This window comes from Myotis davidii, unplaced genomic scaffold (genome assembly GCF_000327345.1).
Source record: "Myotis davidii unplaced genomic scaffold, ASM32734v1 scaffold72, whole genome shotgun sequence".
Lineage (NCBI taxonomy): Eukaryota > Metazoa > Chordata > Mammalia > Chiroptera > Vespertilionidae > Myotis > Myotis davidii.
Window position 1 is genome coordinate 2,049,557 of NW_006284618.1, and position 23,383 is coordinate 2,072,939.

General features: G+C 39.9%; 1 protein-coding gene across 1 annotated transcript; it reads left to right on the forward strand.

Moving 5' to 3' along the window:
• Positions 1-1,514: 1,514 nt before the first annotated feature.
• Positions 1,515-23,368, forward strand: LOC102759419 (phosphatidylinositide phosphatase SAC2). Its single transcript, XM_006754959.2, has 14 exons — positions 1,515-1,639; positions 2,486-2,653; positions 2,769-2,825; positions 4,518-4,716; positions 5,228-5,407; positions 6,245-6,312; positions 8,591-8,715; positions 9,468-9,545; positions 10,673-10,793; positions 11,762-11,890; positions 18,851-18,968; positions 21,390-21,588; positions 22,622-22,653; positions 23,001-23,368. Exons 2-14 carry the CDS (start codon positions 2,546-2,548, stop codon positions 23,366-23,368), a joined length of 1,782 nt encoding a protein of 593 aa, XP_006755022.2. The 5' UTR covers positions 1,515-1,639; positions 2,486-2,545.
• Positions 23,369-23,383: the final 15 nt, after the last annotated feature.

Below are 23,383 nucleotides of genomic sequence, written 5' to 3' on the forward strand. Positions count from 1 at the left end.
TCCCACGCACCAGGCTGCTGCTGTGATTCCCCGGTCAGGGCCCGGCCCGGTTGCAGGCTCGATCCCTGCTGCGGGGTGTGCAGGAGGCAGCCAGTGGTTATTTTGCTCTCACATTGATGTTTCTCTCTCCTGCCTTCCTTTCTCTCTAAAAAATCAATCAGTAAATGAAAAGAAAAACAAAGAAGATATTGCTAGGCCTGGAGAGAAGTAGTATCTTAATGGACCATAAACAGAACAGTGGTTTGAATGGGGCCATAGGTCTCCTGGACTCTGGATCCAGAAGCAGGCAGTTCCGGGTAGAAACTTGTCCCCTACACAATAAAGGGAACTAGAAGGGCTACAGGAAAGATGGGGACCTGAAGCCACGCTTGGTACTGAAAGCCTGGTGCTAGAGTGAGACTCCCCAGCTCATGAAAGGAAGCTGTTAGGTCGTTGCACTAAATGGGATAGATAATTGTGCATAAATAATTCTGTCTGTTAAGCACTTTGAGAAATACTGGTCTGGGCAAGAGATTAGGACCTGAATTAACACAGTAGCAATCAGCAGCAAGTGGTTGGGTTTGAGAGACTTTAGGAAGGAGAATAATGGAAGATGACTCCTAGCTTTCTTGCTTAAGTGATCCCGTGAGTGCTATAGTAGTTGCCCGAGATAGATTTAAGAAACAGATGTTGATCAGTTTTGAAGACGCTGAATTCAAGGGACTGGTGTGTCAATAGCAGGCAGATGTTATATATTTGGGTCTTGTGCTCAGAACAAAAGATTGGAGTTACCAGGAACACGGGCAATAGGGTAGTGAAGACCTGGGAGGGGGTGTGTGTAAAACACTTGATTTTAACCAGGTAGTTGTCTTCAGAACTTTTGTGCCCTTCTCTGGTCTTAACACATCCCCCCATCTTCTTCCTCACCTTTGCCAGTTGGCCCACATATTTCCGGAAGCCTCTACATACTGCTTATTCAGATTTAATCTCTGGACCCAAAGACTATGTTTTTTGTTGATTGGTTAGTGTATGAGGATAGGAGGAGAGGAAGCAGTTGACCTGTCCAGCTTTCAAGGTTCCCAGTAGTAATGACTCTTGACATGTTCTAAACCGGAACACCCAGTGAACTGGCATGAATGAATTTTTAGCACAGACAGCTGTGGAGTAATGCCCTTGGAGCATAGAAAACGTGCATTTTGCGCGACCCCAAATTTAAAATTTTAGATGCCAATTTTTAAAGCATTAACCTCAGCTGGAGCATTTTATTTTTCAGTTATGTTAACCATAATTATGATCCTAACCTGAATTTCCCATCCCTAAATCCTAAGTATATCCTGCCCTGTGTTCTTTGCCTGTCTCTACTGTAGCTTTCTAATCACTGAAAGCACAGCTGTGTTTCCTGTTGCCAGTTGTCTACTTGGTCGTTTTTCTAACTCTTGAGGTTTACAGTAGCATCCACTGCTGTACTCACATTTGAACATTTAGCAAGTAGATATTAATAATGAATTCTCTCTCTGTCCCTATTATTTAGCTCTGTAAGAAGCATCACTTTGGAATTAACAAACCAGAGAAGATTATACCATCTCCTGACGACTCAAAGTTTTTACTGAAGACCTTTACGCATATTAAGTCCAATGTATCTGCTCCTAATAAAAAGAAAGTAAGCAAAATCAGTCAGAGAAAGCCAAGTATCACATGATCTCACTCATATGTGGAATTTAATGAACAAAATTAACTGACAAAATAGATGCTGAAACATAGAAGCATAGAATAGACTGCGGAATCTTGGAGGGAAAATATATTTTATTGATCTTTTACAGAGAGGAAAGGAGAGAGATAGAGATAGAGAGTTAGAAACATCGATCAGCTGCCTCCTGCACATCCCCCACTGGGGAAGTGTGCGCAACCCAGGTACATGCCCTTGACTGGAACCGAACCCGGGACCCTTCAGTCCGCAGGCCGACGCTCTATTCACTGAGCCAAACAGGTTTTGGCGGAATTTTTATTTTTTATTAGGTTTAAAATGAGGGGTAATTTTCCTGCCAGTGAACTTATTTTGAAATCACATGTCATATTCCTGCATGTCCTAGGGCAGCGGTTCTCAACCTGTGGGTCGCGACCCCTTTGGGGGTCGAACGCCTCTTTCACAGGGTCGCCTAAGACCATTGGAGAACACATATATAATTATATATTGTTTTTGTGATGAATCACTATGCTTTCATTATGTTCTATTTGTAACAATGAAAATACATCCTGCATATCAGATATTTACATTATGATTCATAACAGTAGCAAAATTATAGTTATGAAGTAGCAACGAAAATAATTTTATGGTTGGGGGTCACCACAACATGAGGAACTGTATTAAAGGGTCGTGGCATTAGGAAGGTTGAGAACCACTGTCCTAGTGATTAGCTTCACCTCTTTCCTAGGAAGGTGTGTGTTACCCACATAGGCTGTCTTTACATTTCATTCCCGCAGTGATAGTAGATCCACATTTTTACAGGTCAAGGAAAGTAAAGAAAAGGAAAAGTTGGAGAGAAGATTACTTGAAGAGTTGCTGAAGATGTTCATGGACTCGGAATCCTTTTACTACAGCTTGACCTATGACTTGACCAACTCAGTGCAGAGGCAAAGCGCTCCGGAGAGGGACCCCCGGCCCCTCTGGCAGAAGGTACCGCTCACGGTTCAGAGCAGGGTTTGCCCCTGAGCAGTTTATGGACTTATTTGGCTTTATCAGAAAACTGAAACAACAGGCTTCTGAACTGTTTATTCTCTACCTTTTCCAGGTTGATGATCGATTTTTTTGGAATAAATATATGATACAAGATCTTACTGAGATTGGTGTGAGTAGTTTTCTAAAATATTCTAAGATAATTATAGTTAAGCAAATATTCTGGCAATACCAAGTTTTTTAACTTTCCTGTTTCCTCATCTGGACACATCTCCAAGGACATTCTAGGACTGCCAGTATTTGAATCAGGGAAGATAGGGAATATGCTGAGGTTATTTAGATTTGGTGATTACAGTCTTTCTTTACTCTGTCACATTATGCTGGAGAATTATGACTGTCCAAGGACAACTAATTAATTTATTCAGTCAACAAATATTTGTGGAAGGCCTGCTATGTGCCAGTTACTGTTTTGGACACAAAGTGGGCGAATAGTTGATTAGGATCATATATTATCTTTTTCTTAGCCTTTCAGAAATTTCAGACCTTTTGTCCTGGCCATCGTGGTTCGGTTGGTTGGAGCGCTGTCACCTACACAGAAAGGTCTCGGGTTTGATTCCTGGTTAGGGCATGTACCTGGGTTATGGTTTCAGCCCCTGGTTGGTGCACTTAGGAGAGGCAACCAAGTGATATCTCTCTCCCTCCCTCCCCTCCCCTCCCCTCTCCTTCCCTCTCTCCTTCCTTTCTCTAAAAAATAAAAATCAATAAACACATCCTCAGGTGAGGATTAAATAAGTATATTATTTAAAAAAATTTTCAAACCTTTCTCCTTTTTTCTATTTCTCTTCCTTGGTGGGAGTTAGTAGATAGATAATGCCTACCACTATCTATCTATCTATCATGTCTCTATCGAGAAAGAGTTCTTGCCTCTTTATGATGCTGACACTGGGACCACCAGAACTTTGTGGCAGATTAGCAGTAAGGGTGTCTGTAATGAATATTGTCTTGCTTGCTGACGTGTTGAGCTCTGTTTTGCAGAGTTTTTGCAGATATTTTGCATTTCCATTGAGAACTGGTGACTTGCTATAAAGGTGGCATTTGGCCACTTACACGTCTCTGTTCCCTCCAAGAGTCTGCATGCATTGCTAGAAGGGAAACACAAATAATGGGAGTGATGATAAGAATCATGAAGGCAGGTTGGCCCTTTACTGTTTTCAGCCACCTTCCCAGATCCTGCCTGCAGGCTCCATGAAGCAGAACCATGAGATAGGACCTGGAGTGCGTGGTTATGCGAGAAGAGGTGGGTTTGAAGTGGATGCTGAGATTAGGGCTAGATAGGATTATGGAGACAGCAGAGAAAGAGGGACTAAGAACAACTCTCTGGGAGGCTGTTCAGCCTTCACTGTTTATCCTGTGCTGTTGCTAGCTAGTTCCGGTAAGCAGGCAGGCACTATGCTAACGACTTTTTCCATTTTACTCATTCATCTTCACAGCAACCTAATTGGGTAGTAGTTTTCCTGTTTTTCAAAGCAGAGTGTCCAGGCACTGGGGAGGTGCAGTGACTCACCTGGGGGAGTTAGTAAATGGCGGAGCTTGAATTTGGACCCCGCTGTCTGGCTCTTAGGGTGTGATCCCTCTCAGGCAGCTCTCTTTGAGCGATTATTATAAAGCAAAGGAAATACTCTCTGCTCCACCTGCACTCCTCCCTCCACTCCTCTGTGTTCTCCAGTGAGCAGAATATAGGGTTAAAGAAGGGAACGTTTCTGTTCCTAATAAACTAACAAGTATGTGTTGGCTACTGTTTGGGTTTCAGAAAGTGTCAGTGCCGTATAGCATAGAAACAACGCGATGTTCCTGTTGTTTTCAGACGCCAGATGTGGACTCCTGGATTATCCCCATTATCCAAGGCTTTGTGCAGATTGAAGAACTTGTGGTAAATTACAGTGAGTCATCTGATGATGAGAAAAGCAGCCCAGAGACCCCGCCTCAGGAGTCCACCTGTGTAGATGACATTCACCCACGATTCCTAGTGGCTCTCATTTCACGTCGCAGTCGGCACAGAGCAGGTGTGTGGGAGACTGTGATCACCTGCAAATCAATCCAGGCTTAGTGGAAATGCTGCGGGGTGCTGACATGCTGGTGGCCGTGTGGATCTGGAAACAGTCCGTTTCAGTGCTCAGCCACTTTGTAATGTGACTGGGGACCAATTATTGGATAGAGGCGAACTGGGAAGAGTTAAAAGGAGAAAGAAGAGAAGAAAGTCACTTGGGATGTGCTTCTAAAATACCATTGTTCCCACGGATGGGCTGGATCAGTCACAGTAATCACTCCTTCCTGAGTGCTAGCGCCTTTGGGAAAACCCTCCTCTTTCAGTGCACAGGAGTTCTCGTAGCTTCACTTGGTAAAAATCATGATGCATGCAGTTATGATTTGGGATAAGTTGATCCAGTTCTGCCTGCCAGTTGCACATTAGATCCCCAAGGCTATCCTGAAAGTGAGATCAGCATGATCTAGTTAGACTAAATTTTTTTAAAATGTTGCTGTTTTCTGTTTGTTTGTTTTTTGTTTTTGTTTTAGGAATGCGCTATAAACGAAGAGGGGTGGATAAAAATGGAAATGTTGCAAATTATGTGGAGACTGAGCAGCTAATTCATGTCCATAATCATACCTTGTCATTTATTCAAACCCGAGGCTCTGTGCCTGTCTTTTGGAGCCAGGTTGGCTATCGATACAATCCAAGACCTCGGCTGGACAAGAGTGAGCAAGTCCATTATTTGGTTTGCAAATGATGGTGTCAGACAGATATTAGATACTTTATAGATTTGGATTTGCTTTGCTAGATGCTTCATTCAAAACAACTCATACAGTGAAATTTAGTGGAAAGTGATATAAACATAAGAGCAATAATGGTTGTTGACAATTTAACAAAAATTCCCCAACAATAGAGCAAAACAGCTTATTGTACATTTTAAATTCTTGACTTTTTGAAGAATACTTTATTGGATGTTTAATTTTGGAAAAGGGTAAATGAAGCCAATATTTGTAGAAGGGGGAAATATCTTAAGATGGCATCTATTATACAAGATGCCTTTATTGAAATGCCTCACTGTGAAGTGTTTGTTATTTAAATTATTGAGAAGTTAATTTATTTTTGTATTTTAACTTTAACACTGGAATAGCTAAATCATGTCAGCCTAATTAGATTACTGAATTAGGTTGATTTTTAAAAATTGTTTACAAAATATTTTTCTCTCAAAACAATTTATATTTATGAGAATTTGGTAAAACTTCGGTTTTTAATATCCTTGATTAAAGAAGTTTTTATTTTTTTATTACAAATTACATGAAACCTTTTCTGATAAGTTGGCTGGCTTGTTATTATAATGTAATTTTACAGTTTGTACTTTGTTTTAATTTAGTCTAATAGGGGGGAAGAAATCAGATCTTTGGCTTAGCATTTCATTTTAAAATAAATTTAGAAAATCTTACTTTTGGGCTGTCAATTTTTTTAAAGTAAGAATAACGATGGAATAGACACTAATTTTTTCTTAAACAGGGGAAGGAAAAAATCGATTTTATATCACTTCTTTGTAGGTGAAAAGGAAACTGTTGCCTATTTCTGTGCCCACTTTGAAGAACAACTGAAAATTTACCAAAAACAGGTGGGCTTTGATCTCTAGTAGTTAATGTTCCTTTATATTTTGAGATGATTGTATATCTGTTTCTTTAAATTTCATGAAAATAACAATGTACTATTCATAATTAAGCAAAATGGCATTTCTCATGAAGTTAAAGAACACATGAGCCGAGACCGGCTTGGCTCAGTGGATAGAGCGTCAGCCTGTGGACTGAAAGGTCCCGGGTTCGATTCCGGTCAAGGGTATGTTCCTTGGTTGCGGGCACATCCCCAGTAGGAGGTGTGCAGGAGGCAGCTGATCGATGTTTCTCTCTCATCGATGTTTCTAACTACTCTCTATCTCTCTCCCTTCCTCTCTGTAAAAAATCAATAAAATATATTTAAAAAAAAAAAACACATGAAAGCTAAGAATATTCTTAATATTTTCAAAGAAATATCATTGGTCAGCTACTTTAGACCATTTTTATTATTTTTTAAAATTTTAATTTTTAAAATCAGTTTTATTTTTCAATTACAATTGACTAGACCATTTTTAGATAAAAGATTACTCTGTCAATTATTATGATTTGAGAAGTTTCTAGAGTAAGAAATAAAAGGCATCTCTCAGTACCATCCATATAGTTAGTTCTACCTCCTGGAAATAACAATTTAATATGTATCTTTTCTTTGCCCACCTTTCTTATATATTCATACAGTCATGTAGGAATGTGATCATATAAACCAAAGTAAGATAAAAGCTGTTAAATGAAATACACGTTCAATAAGATGACCAGATTTCAGATGCAGGATTGAGCTAGAACTGTCAATAACTAATGCATTAGCAATAACCAGTCTGAATGTGTAATGCTATAGGACGTAGTTTTCTAACAGCAACAAAAATAAAATAGGAAGAAATAACCTAAAATCTTGTAAGCATACAAAAGGATACCATGACAGTAGTGGTGGCGGGGGTCTAGGGGAGAGTTACTGAAGAACACAAAAGGAAATCTGAATAAATGGAGAGAAAATACAATAATCTTAGAAGGAAACACTCAATATTCAACAGATTTCTGTTCTTCCAAAATTAATATATAAATGTTGTGCAATCCCAAAGGAAGTCCCAGCAGGGGGAATGATTGAAAAAAAACTATAAAGTTTGATGATAAGAGATGAAGTCAGGGATGTGGGAAATGAGAACTCTCACATATTGTTAGGGCAGTGGTTCTCAACCTTCCTAATGCCGCGATCCTTTAATACAGTTCCTCATGTTGTGGTGACCTCCAATTTCATTGTTACAAAGTGAACATAATTAAAGCATAGTGATTCATCACAAAAACAATATGTAATTATATATGTGTTTTCCGATGGTCTTAGGCAACCCCTGTAAAAGGGTCGTTAGACCCCCAAAGGGGTCGCGACCCACAGGTTGAGAACCGCTGTGTTGGAGCATAAGTTGGTACAGCCATTTTGAATGGTATTATTCAAAATAAAATATGCTCTACTGTTAACCCAGTAATTTTGCATACATACCATATGCAAAAATCAGTTCTAGGTGGATATGGATTTAAATATGTAAAGTTAACAAAACTTTTTAGAGGAAAATATAGAACATCTTTTGACCTTGGGTCTTAATCTGGACTTAAAAAGCACTAACCATAATTTTTAAATGGATAAAATTGACCTTACTAATTTGTAAATTTTTATTAGAATTTTATTTCTTGGAACTTTATCATAAGTATAAATACTATTATAAATGTTATAAATATCTTATTATTTTTAGAGAAAGAAGGGTCGGGGTAGCTTCGATAAGAAAGAATCATTGATCTGCTGCCACCAGCTCAGTGGTTGAGCGTAGACCTATGAACTAGGAGGTCACAGTTTGGTTCCCAGTCAGAGCACATGCCTGGGTTGTGGGCTCAATCCCCAGTGGGGGTTGAGCAGGAGGCAGCCGATCAATAATTCTCTCTCATCATTGATGTTTTCTATCTTTCTCTCCCTCTCCCATCCTCTCTGAAATCAATAAAAAATATATTTTTAAAAAGTATTCTAAATATTTTCAAGATTTGCTATTTTAAAGGACCTTGTTTTCATTATTCTAGTTGGTTATTACAAATGTATAATGTATATAACTATTAATACCATTGATGTAAGCAGTTATCATAAACCTAAATGTAACAAATGAAAATCTAATTTATAGGAAAAGATTGATGCTTGAGTGGATTTCTAAGCATAGCTAGAAAATATTTCTAAAACATAATTCCAAATAAATCACATTATGATTCTATCATCTGATTAAACTGAATTTTTTCTCCTTACTCTTACAGGTTATTATTAACTTGGTAGACCAAGCAGGAAGAGAGAAAATTATTGGGGACGCTTACCTAAAGCAGGTGTTGCTCTTTAACAATGCGCACCTCACTTATGTTTCATTTGACTTCCATGAGCACTGGTAAGGTGCTTCCTGAGATGAGTTTTTTTTACCAGTTCCAATGGTTGTGGTACGATGCTGCCCCAGGGACCTAAGTTTCTCTTTATTGGGAAGAAAAATTTCTTCTCATTGTTGGAAAGGGAAGGAATATTATTTGTTTACTTTGTTTTCATTTTCATATGGATTTTATTTTGGCTAAAAATTTAACTTAATTGTTCCTGAAATATTTATAGTTTTTCCATTCCTAAATAACTTGGAGACTTAGAGTTCCTTTTTCCTTTTATTATTCAAGTAAAGAATTTCTGGAGCTTTACCTTTCTGCTTAGCCTGAGCCTGGCAGAAATAACAGAAACCCCTTAATAAAAACCATCCTGCAGGCTCATTCTCATACTTTATTAGTAACACTGCTTTCTCTGTGGATAAAGTTCACTAGCATTTGCTCTGGAAAATCAAAAATTAGTGAACCATTTTAATGATAACTTTAACTTGTGTGTATTTTGAAAGCAAGGTTCTTTTATCATGACCCCGGTTCTAACGTGAGCTCAATTATCTAAGTGTTGAAAATTTGGTGGGGAGCTTTAGATATCTTTATTTTTCAGTATATTTTCTTCCACATGACAGATTAGCTTTAAATGTTTATGTAATTGCCTATATAAATTATAATAGTGTAAACCTCATTTATTTAAAGTAATAATTTTCTTTAATTTTTCAGGCTATCTTAAATATCATATTTAAGTTAAAGATTTTTCTCTTTGTTTTGGCTTGTATTTTAGCCGAGGAATGAAGTTTGAGAATGTTCAAACACTAACAGACGCTATTTATGACATTATTCTTGACATGAAGTGGTGTTGGTACGTATTTATTTCATAAGAAATCAGTGTAACAAACTCTTGGTCTGTGAAACCATGTGTATTTGTTTAGTAACATTAAGCATTAACCCCTTCCCCAACAATTTTTTTGTTAAAAACGTTTCTTTTTCAGACTAATTTTTTTATTTTGGTTCTATATAGTATTTTTGATGCTGGTTATGAAAACAGTTTGTAACTCGTCTTCCTATAAACCATATTTTTTTACTAGATTTTCTTAGTATACTCGTCGACGACTGAAAAAGAACATTTTGTGAAAACGAGTATACACGTTTCTGCCGGGGAAGGGGTTAAAATAACAGCAGCAAGCTGAGAAAGCATTTTTGTTTTTCCAGTTTTGCTTCCTGCTTCCTATTCTTTTTAAGAGAGGGTCAGGCATTAGGCATTGTAGCTGTGAACCGGGAAGAGGTGTCAAGTGGTTGGGCAAAGTGACGTGAAATGCCCAATGACTATTATTTAATTCATTCTAATACTTCATAGTTGAATTTCTTTCTCTTCTTTTTTGCCATCCCTAACATGGAAGGAGGGCTTAGAGGTACCTGGTCTCAGTTGTCTGGCATTTAAAATTATCAAGGAAGGATGAAAATTCTCAGATTACAGGAGGGAGCAGCAGGAAGAAAAAATTGGCTTAAAGGACAGAACAGAACTTTCTATTAGATTTTAAGGCCACAGATGGCAAGAGAAATGAGATGAGCAAGGCATGCTGCATGACTCTGTATTAGGTGGTAAAGTGAATGAGCTAATTTAGATGCATTTCTCTTGGAGTCAAAGAGGAGGGTCAGGATGGTGTTTTAAAGTGCTTTTTGATTTTAAATGTACGGAAAGAGTAACTGGTCCATTTTGCCTAGTAGTTGTATGACTTGGGGCAAGTGACTCTTTCTGTACCTCAGTTTTCTTTCCAAAATGAGGATAGTAATGTCTTCCTTGTTGAGTTATTGTGTAAATCAACAGTGTCTACATAGGACTCAATGATGCCTGCACACAGTGCTCTTCCAAGCAAGCTGATAACCAGTCCTGCTGTTCTTATCGCTGTGCTTGAAAGCATTTTGGTTTTTGAAAAACGCATTTAAGTATTTCATGTTGTGAAATAATCCCATGCTGTTTTTGAAAAGGGTTGATCAAGCTGGGGTAATATGTAAACAAGAAGGGATTTTTCGAGTTAATTGCATGGACTGCCTGGACCGCACCAACGTGGTTCAAGCTGCCATCGCACGAGTGGTCATGGAGCAGCAGGTAACTTGGAATCTGTTGGGTTGTAAATATTCATTTTTAATTTTTTCAAGGGTAAACTAATAACTAAGATCTTTGTTCTTTAGAACATTTATGGCATAGAACTCTAGTTGCATTAAAACCTGGAAAGCACAACCTCCACTAGAAATAACTTGAACCAAGTGGTATTTTCTTAAGTACACATTTCAGAATGTGAGGCCCAATATTTAAAAATTTATCGGGTGTCACTGTATGGTCACTTACCTTTTTACCTCATCTCTAAACCCTCTCTCCTGTATTTGGAGCTGGGGGTCTGTACGTTTCATTTCTGCTTGGCCGACTGGCTCCGTGTCAGGCTCTGCCAGTAGTGGACACTAAAGGAAGATCATGAGGCTGGAGGAGAAAAAGGGACTAGCTTCTTCATCTGGTTATAGTCCTGCCAGCAGTGCCATCACTGGCTGCTGGTCCCTTTGGCACCACAGAACCAGCCTCTTTCCTTGATGCCCCAGTTGCTGGCAACTGCTTCCTGTGATCATTATGTCATTACCCAGGTCCCTTTTTAGATCTTTTGGCCCTAACATCTGAGTAATGAATTCAAAGGTGGAAATTCCTAGCATGGTTTCTAGGGGTTTTGTTTTGTTTTGTTTTTAAATACATTTTTATTGATTTCAGAGAGGAAGGGAGAGGAAGAGAGATAGAAACTTTGATGAGAGAGATACATCGATTGGTTGCCCCCTGTATGAGCTCTGACGTGGGGTTGGAGGGCGGGAGTCGAACCTGCAACCCAGGTATGTGCCCTTGCCTGGGAATCAAACCTTTAACCCTCTGGTGCACAGGCTGACACTCTAACCATGCCGGCAGGGATGAAAACACCATTTCTTTTATTTAAGGGTTCTAAATTGTGTATGAACGTAATTCCTTTTTCTGCAGTATGTTTTATGCTATGGTGTCTTGGTTTATATGTAATTAATCCACCAATGTGTAAATTTTAGCTGAAAAAATTAGGTGTGATGCCCCCGGAGCAGCCACTGCCGGTGAAATGCAATCGGATCTATCAGATAATGTGGGCCAACAATGGTGACTCCATCAGCAGGCAGTACGCTGGCACAGCTGCTCTGAAGGTAAATACCTGCAGCGAGCATTTGCAGGTCATTCTGTGGGACTCAGAATGTCGTTAAAAACCATCTTTGTTTTTAAGATAAAGGTGTGCGGCTACAGGTGGTGGCTGACTGCTTTCTGGAATGTTTGGCTAAGGCAGGGGTCACACACTCATCTTTTGGCTGGGGCTGGGGCTAGGTGGCTCAGGCAGGCACCCATTAGGTGAAAGGGAGAGATGGAGCTGTGTGGCCCTCAGGAAGAGCATATGTTGTCTCAGGAGGGTGCTGTCTTGTTTCCTTATGAGGATGGAGGCGCAGTGTTGCTACGTCTTCCGGTTTTTTCAAGGGAGTCGGCAATCTGGAATTGTGTGAAATACTGGGTTTTTAAAATTTTAAATAGACAAAACAAAACATGTCTGTTGATGGGATTTGGCCCCTAGTATGATCATTTGCCTCCTGAATTTGTATCCCCATCCTGCCTTTTACTAGCTCTGTTACCTTGGGCAAGTTGCTTAATTTCTCTCTCAAGAGGAGAGTACACATTCTTAAGAAGCGCACATGGAACATTTTCCAGGATAGATCATATGTTAGGCCACAAAGTCTCAGCAAATTCAAGAAGACAGAAATTATACCAGGGCGTGTTGTTGTTGTTTTTAGTAATAGTGTATGAAGGTAGAAATCATTAACAGGAGGAAATTTGGGAAATTCACAAATATGAGGAATTAACGCTCCTGAGCAATCACAGGATCCACAGAAACACTTAGGGTCATGAGGCCATACTGAACAGTTATATGAGAACACATTGGACAATTTAGAAGAATAAATTCTTAGAAACCATACAACCTACCAATACTGAATTATGAAGAAACGGAAAATCTGAGCAGACCAGTGAGTAAGATTAAACCATTAAGCAAAAACCTCGCAACAAAGCCCAGGGCCAGATGGTTTCACTAGTGAATTAATGCCAATGTTTCTCAAGTTCTTCCAGAACACAGAAAAGGAGGAAACACTCCCAAACTCATTTTATGAGGCTCTGATACCACTACAAGGAAATAAAACTACAGGCCAATATCCCTGATGAATGTGGATGCAAAAATTCTCAAGAAAATACTAACGAACTAAATGTAACAGTATCACACACCATAATAAAGTTGGATTTATCTATCAGGTGGAAGAATCATTCAACATATACAAATCAATAAATGGGACAGCCTGGATAATAGAGTGAAAGATAAATATCATAATCTAATAGATGCAGAAAAAGCATTTGACAAAATTCATTCTTTTATATAAAAACTCTCAACAAATGAGGTATAGAAGGACTGTACCTCAGCATAATAAAGGCAATAATAACAAACCCACAGCTAATGGCATACTCAATGGTGAAAACTTAAAGCTTTTCCTTTAAAATCAGGAACAAGACTTTGGTGCCCACTGTCACCATTCCTATTTGTCATAGTACTGGAAGTTCTAGCCAGAGCAAGCATGAAAGGAAAATAGAAGCATCCAGATTGGAAAGGCAAAAGTGAATTTGTCTTTGTAGATGACATAATGTTGTATATGGGAAATCCTAAAAACACTCCATCAGAAAACTGTTAGAACTAATAAATGAGTTCAGTAAAATTGCAGAATACAAAATCAACCTTCAAAAATCAGTTGCACTTCTGTACAATAACAACAAACTGCTAAAAAATAAAATAATCTCTTTTACAATAGCATCACAGACAGTAAAATCCTTAGGAGTAAAATTAACCAAGAAAGTGGAAGATCTGTACACTGAAAACTGTAAGACATTGATGAAAGAAATTGAGAGGACACAAATAAATGGAAAGATAGCCCATGTTCATGGATAAAAAAATTAATATTCTCAAAATGTTTATAATACTACCCAAAGCCAGATAGATTCAGTGCAATCCCTATCAGAGTTCTAATGGCATTTTTCACAGAAATAGACAAAAGCAATTCTAATGTTTGTATGGAACCATGAGACCCCCAATAGCCAAAGCATTTCTGAGAACGAAGAACAAGGCTGGAGGCATAACACTCTCTGATTCCAAACCTTACTACAAAGCTATAGTAATCAAAACAATATGGCACTGACATAAAAACAAACACATAGATCAATGGAATCGAACTGAGAGCCCAGAAGTAAACCCACATATAGTCAACGACAGCTTGTTGTATAATTAGTATAGTCTGTTATAAGATGAATAAATTCTGTAGATTATATTTGACAAGGGTGTCAACAATACATTATGGGGAAAGGGTAATCTCTTCAATAAATGGTGCTGGAAAAATGGAATAGGCACATGCAAGAAAGTTAAATTGGACCCCTGTCTTATATAAAAATTAACGCAAAATGGATTAAAAACTTAAATGTAAGATCTGAAACTTTATAATTACTCCTATAAGAAAACGTAGGGAAAATGCTCCATGACATTAGTCTTGGCAATGATTTTTTGGGTGTGATTCCCAAAACGAGCAAGAAAAGAAAAAGTAAATAAGTAGGAGTAGATTAGACAAAAAAACTTTCTGCACTGTAAGAAAAAAATGTTTTTTAAATCAACAAAATAATAAGACAAGCTATGTAATGGGAGAAGATATTTGCAGACATGTATCTGATAAGAAGTTAATATTCACAAACAAAGATATGGGAGGAACCGAAGATGGCGGCATAGGTTAACGCCGGAGATTGCTGCCTGGAACAACCAATTCAAATTAAGCCTGAAACAGGGAACGGACAACATCCAGAACCACAGGAGGGCTGGCTGAGTGGAAATTCTACAACTAGGAGTAAAGAGAATATCATATCCAGACTCAGAGGAGGTGCAGTGCTGAAGTGAAAATCTCAGGTGCGGAGTGCGCGCGGAGCGGGGCTGGCGGCGCGGCGCGGAGGGGCGGTCGTTTGTTTACAATCGGGAGGGAGCATCAGCCTCTGAGCTCCAGATCCGGGCGAGTCGCTAGGGACGCAGACTCAAACGGGAGAAGCGGGACTGTCTGGCCTCGGGCGGAACTCGGGGGCAGCTTTCTCTCCGAGGTTTCCAGCGGTTGCTGGGACTCTGTGAGGCAGAGTCCCTAGGGACGGAACTGAGAGCCGCCATAACTGCTCCCTCCCTGCAGATCCCTGCTCGGCAGAGCCACCTGCTGGATAGCCGCAGGCAATTGCTAGATTAGCACTGCCCTAGAGATCCAGCGCAGAAGCTCTCCCACTGCAGACACAGCTGAGTTTCACTGCCAATTGGCCGGCAGGTCAATTCCTCCCAGTGATTCTACAGCAACCAAGGCATAGCTAAAACAAGACTGTGCACAAAGCCCACAAGGGGGTGCACCAAGAGTGTCCACCTCAGGTAACTGGGGAGGCTGAGCCACTGGGCCCTACAGGACACCTAGCACACAAAGCCTCTCTATCAACACAGGGAAGCAGCCAAAATGCGGAGACAGAGAAACAGGTCACGAATGGCAGAAATAGAGGAAAGCAAAGGATTGGATATAGAGTTCAAGGCCACGTTTATAAGGTTTTTCAAGAATTTTATGAAAACCGCCGATAAATTTAATGAGTCCCTCATTAAGTATAATGAGACCATGGAGGACATGAAAAAGGACCAACTAGAAATTAAGCATACACTGACTGAAATAAAGAATAATTTACAGAGATCCAACAGAAGACAAGAGGATCCCAAGAAAGCTAAAGATTTGAAATACAAAGAAACAAAAAATCCCCAACCAAAAAAGAAAAAAAAAAGAGATTCCAAAAATATGAAGATAGTGTAAGGAGCCTCTGGGACAACTTCAAGCGTACCAACATCAGAATTATAGGGGTACCAGAAGAAGAGAGAGGGCAAGATATTGAAAACCTATTTGAAGAAATAATGACAGAAAACTTCCCCTACCTGGTGAAAGAAATAGACTTACAAGTCCAGGAAGCACAGAGAACCCCAACCAAAAGGAATCCAAAGAGGACCACACCAAGACACATCATAATTAAAATGCCAAGAGCAAAAGACAAAGAGAGAATCTTAAAAGCAGCAAGAGAAAGACAGTCAGTTACCTACAAGGGAGTACCCATACGACTGTCAGCTGATTTCTCAACAGAAACCATGCAGGCCAGAAGAGAGTGGCAAGAAATATTCAAAGTGATGAATAGCAAGAACCTGCAACCAAGATTACTTTATCCAGCAAAGCTATCATTCAGAATAGAAGGTCAGATAAAGAGCTTCACGGATAAGAAAAAGCTAAAGGAGTTCATCACCACCAAACCAGCATTATATGAAATGCTGAAAGGTATCCTTTAAGAAGAGGAAGAAGAAAAAGGAACTCTTACCATTTGCCACAACATGGATGGAATTGGAGAGCAGATAAATACCACATGATCTCACTCATTTGTGGAATATAAGGAACAACATAAACTGATGAACAAGGACTGATCCAGAGACGGAGATGCATTGATTGGACTGTCGGGCTTTGGAGGGAGGGTAGGGGAGGGGGGGGGGAAAGGGGAAAGAGCAACCAAAGGACTTACATGCAGGCATAGAGGCCTAACCAATGGACACGGACAACGGGGTGGGGGGGGGGGGGGGAGGGTGATGTGGGGACAGGGACACATATGTAATAGCTTAATCAATAAAAAATATATTAAAAAAAAGAAGTTAATATTCACGATATGTAAGGAATTTATACAACTCAACAGCAAAATATAATTTGAGTAAAAAGTGGGTAAAGGACCTAAAGAGACATTTTTCCGAAGAAGATATACAAATGGCCAACAGGTACATACATAGGTGCTCAACATCAGTAATCATCAGGGAAATGCAAATCAAAACAACAATGCAATGTCACTTCCTACCTGTTAGAATAGCTGTTATAAAAAGGTAAGAGATAAGTGTTGATAAGGATATGGAGAAAACATAACCCTTATACACTGTTGGTGGGAATGTAAATTGGTCTGGCCATTATGGGAAACAGTATGGAAGTTCCCCAAAAATTAAAAATAGAACTATGATATGACCCAGCAATCCCATTTATGGGTATAGTAGTAGTATATCTAAAGGAAATGAAATCACTATTTTGAAGAGATATCTGCACTTACATATTCATTGCAGCATTATTGACAATAATGAAGACATGGAAACAATCTAAATGTTCAGTGAGGATGAATGACTAAAGAAAATGTGTGTTTGTGTGTGTCATGGAACTGTGTCATGGAACATGTATTCGGACTCTTCTGAAAATGAAGGGAATCCTGCCATTTGCGACATTATGATGAACCCTGAGGGCATTATGATTAAGTGAAATAAGCCAGACAAAGTACTACATGATCTCCCTTATGTGTGGAATCTGGAAAACTCAAACTAATAGGAATAAAGAGTTGATTGGTGGTTACCAGGACTCGGGGCAAAGAAGATGTTGTTCAAAAGGTACAAATGGAATAAGTTTTGCGGATGTAATGTACAGCATCATAACTGTAGCTAACAATAATGTATAATTGAAATTTGCTAAGGAAGTAGATCTTAAATGTTCTCACCACACTCACAGACACACACATGGAGGAATTATGTGAGGTGATAGATGTGTTAACCTTAACGTAATCAGCTCGCTGTACACACACACACACATATACCAAGTGATCACGTGGTGCACCGTAAAATTTACACATATTACTCATCAATTTTATCTCAATAAAATTGGGGAGGAGAGAAATATTTTTCTCTTTGATATTAAACTTTTTTGGATTCAGCATTCATGTCTCTCTCTTCTGTAATAAATTCTTATTTAATTACTGTTTCCTGTGAATGACTTAACTAGTTGGCAGTATCTTCTCCAGAATTATCAGTGTTAGGACAAGGTCTGTTTCAGGAATGGCCTTGGATAGAAATAGTGGGGTTGGGATGGAGGAAAAAAGGACTATGCTTTCCTTGCCTTAGAAGTTTAAATCACTGTCTCTCTGAGGAGTTGCTCTGATACCTTTGTTGTTAAAAGCAAGAGAAAAAACAATTTAAATCCTCATTGACTCATTCTACAGGAATTGTTACGTATAATGAGAAACCTGCTTTCTCTGTATTTACACACATCCACATAAACAGGTCAAATCTCAAAACTCTGGGAAGCTGTCCACATTTTTCCACATAAGAAATTTGTGATTTTTCAATATATTAAGTTGAGGCTTGAAAGACTTTATTTTTTTTCCCCCCAGCCAGGTTCTGTCTTTATTCTCCTGTTACATCTGTATTTATACCAGTTGATTTTAATCCTATCCATTCTATTCCAAGTTAGGGCGTTTGTTATCTCCATTCCAAGGTCACTACTCTATTGTTTTGTTAAGCTACAAGGAAGTAACTGAAGGAGATTATCCTAAATAAAGATTATGTAGCTTAAGCGTAATTGTTCGTAGTTAAAGTGATTAACTACCCGTCTGGCACTTAGTTAAGATAAAGGCCATATTTAACAAATCCACACCCAACATTATACGTACTCAATGGGCAAATTGAAAAGTGTTAAGATCAGGAACAAAATAGGAATGTCTACTTTCATCACTCTTATTCAACATGGTATTGGAAGTTCTAGTCACAGTGATCAGAAGAAATAAAAGCCATCCAAATTGGGGGGGAGGGGAGGAGTAAAACTGTCAATATTTGCAGATGACATGGATCTATATAGAGAGAGCTTTAAAAATTCCATCAAACTACTAGAACATATAAGTGAATTGAAAGACTTTTTTATGTAATAAATTTAGACTTGTAAATTTTCAAAATTCTATAGATTACCAAGAATGGCTTTACCTTAAAGCTCCATCTAGCTGAAGACTTGTTGTTACAAATAGTATGTTTAATTATTTGACATGCTTGGGTCAGAGTCAAATACTAATAGATATTTTAATTCAGCTGCATGACTTGGAATTATAAAAGCCTACAAAATTACAGTTTATAAGCCCACCTTGACTTCGGGAACATTCTTGTGTTTAAATTGTCAAAATGTTTTCCTTGACAGGGTGACTTTACAAGGACAGGGGAAAGGAAGTTAGCAGGAGTCATGAAAGATGGTGTTAACTCCGCAAATAGGTATTACCTGAATCGATTTAAGGATGCTTATAGGCAAGCTGTCATAGGTAAGAAACGTAAGAGCCTTTTTTTTTTTTATTGCTTAAAGTATTACAAAGAGTATTACATATGTCTCCTTAAAAGCCTTTTTTAAAATTTGTTATTCCTTCTGTGACTGTTTTACCGAAACCAACATTATTAACATAGTTCATATATTTTATAATATACTTATACTTCTATATTGACCATCTTACCAAATGAATCAAATTCAAATTTTTAGGAGATTAGAACTTGACAAATTTTTTAGGCTGGAGCAACAAAAGAAACCACTCGTTTCCATATGTATTTGTCAGTTTGCAGTTCATGTAACAGAAAGCATGGTTGAGGCTCCTGAAATACGAAATAAGAGACCCTAAAACCCTTCAACTAAAAACTCCACATTCTATTTGTTTTTCCGTTATTCAAGGCTGAGAGATGTAACAAGATGATTTTCTTTCTTTCCATGACATCGTATGTTCTTGCTGTGGACAAAAACACCATCCTTTCTTTCCATGGGTGTGATTAAATAGCATATTAAAGAAGAATGCCGAAACCGGTTTGGCTCAGTGGATAGAGCGTCGGCCTGCGGACTGAAGGGTCCCAGGTTCGATTCCGGTCAAGGGCATGTACCTGGGTTGCGGGCACATCTCCAGTAGGGAGTGTGCAGGAGGCAGCTGGTCGATGTTTCTCTCTCATCAATGTTTCTGACTATCTCTCTCCCTTCCTCTCTGTAAAAAAATCAATAAAATATATTTTTTAAAAAAAAGAGGATTACATTAAGCCCTAGCTGTTTTGGCTCAGTGAATAGAGCGTCGGCCTGTGGACTGAAGGCTCCTGGGTTTGATTCCTGTCAAGGGCACATGCCCAGGTTTCAGTCTCAATCCCCAGTGGGGGGCATGCAAGAGGCAGTCAATCAATGATTCTCTCTCATCATTGATGTTTCTATCTCTCTCGTCCTCTCCCTTCCTCTCTGAAATCAATAAAAATATTTTTAAAAAATTTATCCTACCTAATTCAGTCCTTTCTTTTGAAGAGTAAATGGAGGGTAGATTGCCCAGTGGAATTCATGCGTTGGCATGTTTTAAATTTAATTTTTATTAAAATATTACCTTATAGTATTTAAATAAACATATAATGTTGTGGATTAGAACCAAGTGCAACACTTTATCTTATGGTCTCTGAGACTATTTTTTAAATCCTATTTTTAAACTTGATATTTATCATTCATAAAATAATGGGGCCTAGACACAGGCCAGTTAGTAATTTGAGAAGTCTGGTGTAAAGAAGTTTGGTTCATTTGCCATGGATGGGGGTGTGCTGACTGGAAAACTGGATTTTTAGCACATTATTACAGAAAAGTAAGATATCTTCCTTCTGTTGGTTGATCTGGTGACTCAGTTATGCCCTTGAGGACTCCGGTTTTGTCCCTTTTGCAGTTTGATCTCTTCAAGGTTGAGACAGAGGCCCATAGCAGGCTGGGCTGTTGCTTCCCCTTATAGTGATAGCAGTGGCAGATCTTTTCCGGAAGCCCCCTCCAGTCTCATTGTCCCAAACAACTATAGGGAGTGGGATTATAATGACTTGTTAAAGTTTAAGCCACATGCCACACTAGGAAGAAGTTAGCTAGTCTATTTAGATCTGTTTAAAATGGGCTTTTTAAAAAATGTTTTTCTTGATTTCAGAAAAATATGTTTATATTGATTTCAGAAAAGAAGGGAGAGAGAGGGAGAGAGAGAAACATAATGATGAGAATCATTGATCAGCTGCCTCCTGCACCCCTCCCACTGCGGATCCAGCCTACAACCCAGCCATGTGCCCTGACCTGGAATCAGACCATGACCTCCTGGTTCATGGGTCGACGCTCAACCACTGAGCCACATCAGCTGGGCTTATTTGTCTTTTTATTGAGTTATAGGAATTCTGGATACAAGTCCACTATTAGATAGGTGATTTATAAATATCCGCTCCCATTCTGTGAATTATCTTTTCACTATCATGTTATTTCCCTTTGAAATACAGAAGTTTTTTATTTTTATTTTTATTTTTTAGCAGTTATGGTGGGTAGTTACATCCTAAGCCGGCATCTTTTTTTTTTTTTTTTACTTTATTGATTTTTTTCCAAAGAGGAAGGGAGAGGGATAGAGAGTTAGAAACATCGATGAGAGAGAAAATATTGATCAGCTGCCTCCTGCACATCCCATACTGGAGATATGCCCGCAACCAAGGTACATGCCCTTGACCGGAATCGAACCTGGGACCCTTCAGTCTACAGGCCGGCACTCTATCCACTGAGCCAAACCGGTTAGGGCAGAAGATTTTTATTTTAATGATGTTCAGTTTATCTGTTTTTTCTTTTGTTTGTGATGTTAGTGTCCATTCCCCCCCCCCCAACACCAAATAAAAAACTAAAAAACCCCATGTATGATAGATATTGACACTTTCTACTCTAGATTTGATGCAAGGCATTCCAGTGACAGAAGATCTTTATTCCATATTTAACAAAGAGAAAGAGCATGAAGCTTTGCATAAGGAAAACCAGAGAAGTCACCAGGAACTGATTAGCCAGCTTTTACAAAGTTACATGAAGTTACTGCTGCCTGATAATGAAAAGTTCCACGGGGGCTGGGCCCTCATTGACTGTGATCCCAGGTAACGAATGATGTCCTGCTAACTAATGTGCTTACGTTTTTGATAAGTTTTCTGTAATTAGTGCTGGGACTTATCCATAAAGCCGTGGGCATGGATGCATGGCACTTTTCAAGTACAGAGCTGACACTAAAAACTCAGTAATGAGAACTATTTTAATGCAGTCCTATATAATAAAAGCCTAATATGCTAAGTGTCCGGTCGACTGGTCGGCCGTTCAACCAATCAAAGCGTAATATGCTAATCGCTCATTATTATGTGCACTGACCACCAGGGGGCAGACAGTCGACCATTCGCTATGATGTGCATTGACCACCAGGGGGTAGATGCTCCGACTGGTAGATTAGCCTGCTGCTGGGGTCTGGCTGATCAGGATTGAGCAAGACGGGCCAGACATGCCCTGGGGCCCTCCGGCAGTCCCTCCCTGGCTGGCCAACCTCCTGCATCCCTCCCTGACCCTGATCGTTCACCACCTGGCCTGTACCCTCTTGCAGTCGGGGACCCCTCGGGGGATGTCTGAGAGCCGGTTTCAGCCCTATCTTGCAGGCCAGGCCTAGGGACCTCACTGGTGCACGAATTCGTGCACTGGGCCTCTAGTAATTGATATAAAAACAATTGTAAAACTATGGTTTGCTAGTGGGTGTCTGGGTTTTCCCCCCTCAGAATCTAGGTTTATTGTATTAATGCACATAACTCAGTGGGTAGAGCATTGGCCTATGAAATGAAGGGTCCTGGGTTCGATTCTGGTCAAGGGCACGTACCTCGGATGCAGGCTCCATCCCCAGCCCGGGGCACATTCGGGAGACAATCAATCAATACCTCTCACATGGATATTTCTCTGTGTCCCTCCCTCTCTCTTCTCAGAATCAATGGAAAAATATATTCTGGTGAAGGTTAACAAAATATATATATTGCACTGAAAAATTTTTTTAATTGTTTGAAGTATTACATATGTCTCCTTTATTCCCAGTTGACGCCCCAATGCTGTTGCAAATGGTTAAAAATTTTTTTTTAAATATATTTTTATTGATTTCAGAGGAAGAGAAACACCAAAGATGAGAAGGAATCATTGGCTGCCTCCTGCCCGCCCCCTACTGGGGACAGCCGGCAACCCGGGCATGTGCCCTTGACCAGAATTGAACCCAGGACCCTTGAGTCCGCAGGCCAAGGCAGTATACACTGAGCCAAACCGGTTAGGGAGGTTAAGAATTATCTTGATGGCTATTGGCAACCACTTAAATACCGCACTGGAACCAGCGGCAGGGCTAGCGAGATGCGCATGCGCACTGGACGGTGGCGCAGCGGAAGTGGCCCGCCGTGACGTGTTCCGGGGCGGGACGTGGCGCGGTTCAATCACGCGGTCGGTGCACGGGTGCAGTTTGGTGCAGACGGTTCACGGGTGGGGTTGGGTGCAGCGGCTCTGACAGCTTTGCCTCCTCGAGAGACAAACGGACGCCCCGACCAGATGCCGCGGCCCTACAAGCCCTTGCCGGGCGCCCGGCGGCCCGGCCGCATCGCAGAGCACGTTGCTGAATTGGATCGCCTGACGACCACGCTCAAGATGGTTCTCCTTTTAGCCGGGCTGACGCTGAAAGCCCCGGTGGCGTTGTATTTTTATTCTAAAATAGTCCTTTTTCAAAGCCTCCTGTTAATGTCCCCCGAGGACAGCGGCTTTTACGCCCTGGTTGTGGCGGTGATCGGCCTCCACCTGCTGATCTGCGGCTTCGTTTTTGTTCTGTGGCCGGAGGACGGCTGGCCCGGCTGGCGGGGGCGGAAGCGCTAGGACGGAGCCGCCTTT

What these genes read in the sequence shown, in the direction of transcription:
- LOC102759419 (XM_006754959.2), top strand. Translation starts at nt 2,546, where the DNA reads ATGTTCATGGACTCGGAATCCTTTTACTACAGCTTGACCTATGACTTG. An exon ending in CCCGGCCCCTCTGGCAGAAG is followed by an intron (nt 2,654 to 2,768) that starts GTACCGCTCACG and finishes TACCTTTTCCAG; the next exon opens with GTTGATGATCGATTTTTTTG. An exon ending in TTATAGGCAAGCTGTCATAG is followed by an intron (nt 18,969 to 21,389) that starts GTAAGAAACGTA and finishes TTTCTACTCTAG; the next exon opens with ATTTGATGCAAGGCATTCCA.